Source organism: Pteropus vampyrus, unplaced genomic scaffold, assembly GCF_000151845.1.
Source record: "Pteropus vampyrus isolate Shadow unplaced genomic scaffold, Pvam_2.0 Scaffold570, whole genome shotgun sequence".
NCBI classification, from domain to species: Eukaryota; Metazoa; Chordata; class Mammalia; order Chiroptera; family Pteropodidae; genus Pteropus; species Pteropus vampyrus.
The window spans coordinates 496116-501235 of NW_011889351.1; the positions used below are offsets into that span (position 1 = coordinate 496116).

Sequence of the window (5120 nt, forward strand, 5' to 3'; positions counted from 1 at the left end):
GTCCTTTGGAAATGAGCCTTTTATTTTTTTCAGAATTAAAAAGTTTTGGTCCACGTTTCACTTGCTGCTTGGGCTAAATCAGTGTATGGCTTGAGTTTCTCCAAACTCAGTGATTCTGGTCACCCACTTTCAGATGTGCTTAATAAGCAATGGTTAAGAGCAAGGCACTGGGGTTCTTCATCTGTCATTACACACACTGAGGAATGGACAAACCACTCACCCATTTCTCCTGCTGTGTAGAACCAACATTGGCCAGGAGCCATACTCCTGACACACCTGTCCCTGCTCTCCCTTAACTAGCTATGTGGCCGACTTTGAACAGGTTACCTCCGTGTACCTCAGGTTCTCCATCTAGATGTTTAGCTTAAAGTCTAGGGTTCTCAAAGTGGGGTCCCAGACCAGCAGTATAAACGGCACCTGTGAAATCAGAAATATAAATTCTCAAGTCCCTTCGCAGATCTGAATCAAACTGTTTTAACAAGCCCTCCAAGGGATTCTCATGAAGGCTAAAGTTTGGGTACCACTATGCTATACAAAATTTCCACTTGCTTATTAGGGCATCTACTACAGGTTGAAAAGTGCAATTATTTGGGAACTTTTAGAAAAGACAGATCCCCAGGCCCCTTTGAGAGGCCAATTAAATCAGAATCTTGAGGGATGGGATCAAAATATGCTTTAGAAGCTCCCCAGGTGGCTAATGTGCAGCCAAGGTTAAGAACGGATCTATAAGGATACTATTTGTGGGTACCCAGCCAAATTTCTACCTGAAACAATGAAGGGAGTTTTAAGGGTTTTCCAGTACAGCTGAGTGAAAAGGATTCTAGGCTTTGAAGTCAAATAGAACCATGGGTTTACATCTTTGTGCTACCATTTATTAAAGTGGCCATGAGCAAGTTATTTAGCTGCCTTTATAAAAGGATACATCAACTACCTTACGTGGTTATGATGACTGAATTTCAGAAGATACACAGCGCTTTGTGCAGGGCCTAGCACATAGCAGGCACTCCGTAAGTGATGTGTACATATTATCCCCACTGGTGTACCAGTAGAGTGTGCTGCAAGTCAAGAACAGCCGCGGCTGGGCTATACCCTGAATAGTTATTTGCAACTGCCCAGCTGGGGCAGAGATCTGTGTTAAAAGACAAAGACAAATAAGCTAGAGTGAAAGAAAAATGATTTTATTAAAAAAAAAGAAGAAGAAAGGATTCTGGGAACAGAGAGTTAGTCCATTCGGGCCTTCAGTGTCCTGGTGGTGATTTTGTCCTTCTCACTGCAGAGGGAGAAAGTCACAAACATCTATACCTATCTAGACCGCAGAACAAAAGGCTGTCTTAACATGTTTTGCTCATGTTACATTAATGTTAGCTTGTTTCCTCAGCCTGGGGTGAGGAAGGGGAGAATGGAGAAATGGGGAGACTGCTGAAGGCTCTTCACAGGTGGGACCATCAAGAGTTGAGATGATTCAGAACTGGACTATAAGCCTTCCAAAGAAGGGAAGTTACTCCCCCAGGCCTGGAGAATAAGTAACTGAAAGGTGTGATGGGTTTCACCCCATGAACATAAAAGAACTTTGGGGTGGTAAATTCTCTGTCAGTCCAATCTCTTTTTCATGGTAATTAAGCAGGCTATCCCATAACCAAAGGTTCCAAATGTCTTTTCTGGGATATACCCAAGCAGCCAGGAGGACACCTTCTACTTCTTCCTATCAGGTTCCTGTTGACAGCCCCAAACAATTAAGAGGAAAAAGGGGATGGCAGTTAGGAAGCAGGCTGGGCGTTGAAAAACAGTTCCCAGAACTCAGTACTTGACACAGTTGTGGGTTCCACACTGGTGGGAGCTGAGAGAAGAGGGGAGCCACTGAGGATTTTGGTCAGTCTGCAGTAGCTCTGCTGTGGCTCATCACCACACAGGTCCCTGAGACTTTAGGGACACTTAAGGAAAGAAATGTCTGTTGTGAGCAAGGGGGGAGACTCAAGGTCATAGAGCCTCACCCGATAAGAAGCTAGGGGAATCTGGGTAGGTTCCCAGCTGCCAGCCTTAGGGAAGCATGGATTTCTGCTATCGCGCCCGTCTGCCACAAATGCCTTTCTTATCTCACACCTGAGCAGGGGACTGGGAAGATGGGGTGTTTGCGCAGGAGGGGAGAGGGAAGTATCTGTAAAGTTTCTAGACTCCTAGCTCACACTCACATGATATGGACGATGACTCCCATGCCTGACACTGCGTCCCGGTCCACAGCATTCAGCATGGCTTGTGAGATGGTTTCAAACAGGTGTTCTGGATCCTGCCAAAAGAGCAGAAGCCTTTCTATCCTCAGAGCCTCAGACCCTAACTTGGTCTGGCTCCTTCACTCTTTTTCCTAGGCTCAAAGTCCCCAGAAGTTTCCTCAGCTACATCTCAGAAGGAAGCAGGGTTATGTAGTAAAGTTCAAGCCCTGAACTTCCTCCACTGACCAGCAAGTGAGACCTTGGGCAAGTCTCATCTCCCTTCACTAAGTCTCAATTCCTCTTCTGTAAAATGGGGAGAAGACTCCCTATCTGGCTCCCATGTGCTCTGTCAGATGTCTGATGGACTCTTCCCCTGGGTGTCCCATACGTACCTCAAAACTCAACCTGTCCAGCCATGACAAATACATTCTCCATCCTACATCTTGGGCTTTGCTAGAAAATTCAGGAGTCCTCAGTATCTCCACCTCTCTCACTTCTATTTTAAGTGACTAAGTCCTCTAGATTCTGGCTGCCCCACCCGCCTACTGCCACTATCTTTGCTCAGGACCTCAGTGCCTCCTGTCAGTGACCACTATAGCCTGTCCCATCTACCTGCAGGCGTCTGGTTCCTCAGGTTCCTTACTGCCTTTGACACTGTGCCAAAAGTTAAAACTCCTTGGCACAGCATTCGAGGCATTTCAAAGTCTCTCATCCCAACCTCAATGTCCATCATCATCTCACCCCACATCCTGCCCACACTCCAGCAGCCACAGCGCGCTTTCTCCAGCCTCTGAACACACTGGGCCCCACCTGTACCTTTGCACAAGCTGTTCTTTCTGCCAACCAGGCCCTTTCTTTCCTCCTCTTTCTAGCAAATTGCTTTTTGACAGGTATCTGGGTATCTGCCTTGCTTCATTAGACTGCAGTAAGCCTTTGAAGACAGACTATGTGGTTTCCCCAGAGCCTGACAGAGCTGACACAGCAGACAACACTCACTGCCAGGCACTGTTCCAATCTTTTCATGTATTTTCCTCATACCTCCATTCATAAGGTAGGTTCTATTATTACCCCCATTTTACAGCTAAGGAAATGGAGGCAAACTGACTTACCCAAGAACATAATTCATTAAGTAAACTTCGGTAAACTGACTTACCCAAGAACATAATTCATTAAGTGGTCGGTGGAGCTAGTTTTCCAACCCAGACAACCTGGCTCCAGAACCCATTCCATTGAGCTGCCTCTGGCCCTATACCTTGTTAAATGTTTGTTCAGTGAATGAATGTGAGAATCCTGAAAACCCAGTATGAGGAATTATTTGTTGTTCTAGCAAATAACTGACTGGAGTCTCCTAACAGAAGGTGCTCTCCCCTGGAGCCAGCCAGCCAACACCAAAGGCCCTGGTGGACGGAGTTTCTGGCTCAGCAACTGTGGCCTTCTCTCCTACCTGCACCATTCTCTCCCATGACCTGCCAGGTAAACACGTATTTCCCTGATGGCAAAGGAGGGGAGGTTACCTCAGAGTCCATCCCCACTCTATGCCACCAACTCACCATGTTGGGCTCCCAGAGGGACTCACACATCCCGTACATCTGTTCGGCACAAGTGCCACTGACCACAAAGTCGTCAGTCACCATGGGGCAGCCAATGAGGTCTAGAGAACAAATGAAGGGCTTAAAGGTCTTCGGGTCCAACCCAGCAATGACTGGCTCGGTGTAGTAGGGACCAAACCTGTGGGCCAGGAGCAGAGAGAGAAACCAGAACTCAAGAACACTCACTTTCCTATTCAGGCCTGTAAAGACGAGGCCGTAGCCCAGACTCGGGGAGGAAAATAGAGGGCCTGTTTGAGAAGAACCCCTTTTCCTGTGGCCGGCTTTGATGAACTCTTTTCCCCTCTACTGGCATCTGGCAATGCTCTCAGATTTTTATTCTTCTTTTCTCTGACATTTATTTTCATATCCTTCTCACCCCTGACCCTCCCTTCCTCCCTTCTTGTGGAATTCTGCTTTCTTCTAATCTTCTTTATCTTAATCCAGGTCTCTTCAATCTTCTATTTACATATTTATACATCTACTCCTTTCAAAAAAGAATTTGAGGCAGTTGATAGGAAAAACACTGAAAAATAAAATGAAACCACTAAAACAAAATATAGGACACTAAGAGTGAACAGAAAGTTTTGTTCTGAGCCTCCTAGAAGGCAAGGCAAAAAGGGATATTCAGTGGATTGGGTCATTCTCATTGTCTGCCAATATGAAAGTAGCAGCGTAGAAAAAACTTGTTCTAGACCCTGAGCTTTGAGAAGAATCAATCTTAAAAATTTTTATATGTAAAATACTTGAAAACTAATGGCCACTATCCTCAATAGAAACTGTAAGTAAAGAAGCATTACCCATGTCTTATATTGGCCCTTAGTAATTTATAAAGGCATGACCTTAAGTTATAGTTCTATAAAAAAGAATTCTAAAAATAATATAAGTTTAAGGTAGAAGAAGGGTTTGGGATAAGGTACTTTGATCTGGTGTTTCTCAAACAGATCCCCCAGTATAAATTTCTATAAGAAATTAAAAATTTTGTATTTCCTCTCAATAAACTGAAAATAAATTTAGTATAAGAATATCCTGGATTATCTGGGTGACAGTCTTAAAACTAAATACAGTAGTGTAGTTCCGGGCCTGCTTTTGTACTTCCAATTATGTTGCTGCCAAGGTATCACCCAAAGGTCAGTGTTTAACTTTTTCTGCAGTCTTTCACAGAGGTGCCGGGATGGATTCTCTGAGGTCCACGAGAAGTTGTTCCTTTAAAAAGGGTCTGCACATTGCTCAACTTTGCAAATCACTGCATGAGCCTATCCTAGTGGAAAATCAATAATTTTAGTTTGGCTTGTAGAGAAAGGTCATGGCTATAGCAGGTAAGAAT

The 5120-nt window shown here is 44.7% G+C and overlaps 1 protein-coding gene across 1 annotated transcript in view; it reads right to left on the reverse strand.

Moving 5' to 3' along the window:
* Positions 1-1157: 1157 nt before the first annotated feature.
* The window catches only part of PSMB3 (proteasome subunit beta 3), a 7922-nt gene continuing 3959 nt past the window's right edge, over positions 1158-5120 (reverse strand). Inside the window, exons 3-5 of the mRNA XM_023525554.1 lie at positions 3758-4099; positions 2190-2284; positions 1158-1270 (exon numbers count right to left, since the gene is read on the reverse strand). Coding sequence (XP_023381322.1) covers positions 1222-1270; positions 2190-2284; positions 3758-4099 — 486 coding nt within the window. The 3' untranslated portion in view covers positions 1158-1221. The remainder of the gene's footprint in view (positions 1271-2189; positions 2285-3757; positions 4100-5120) is intronic.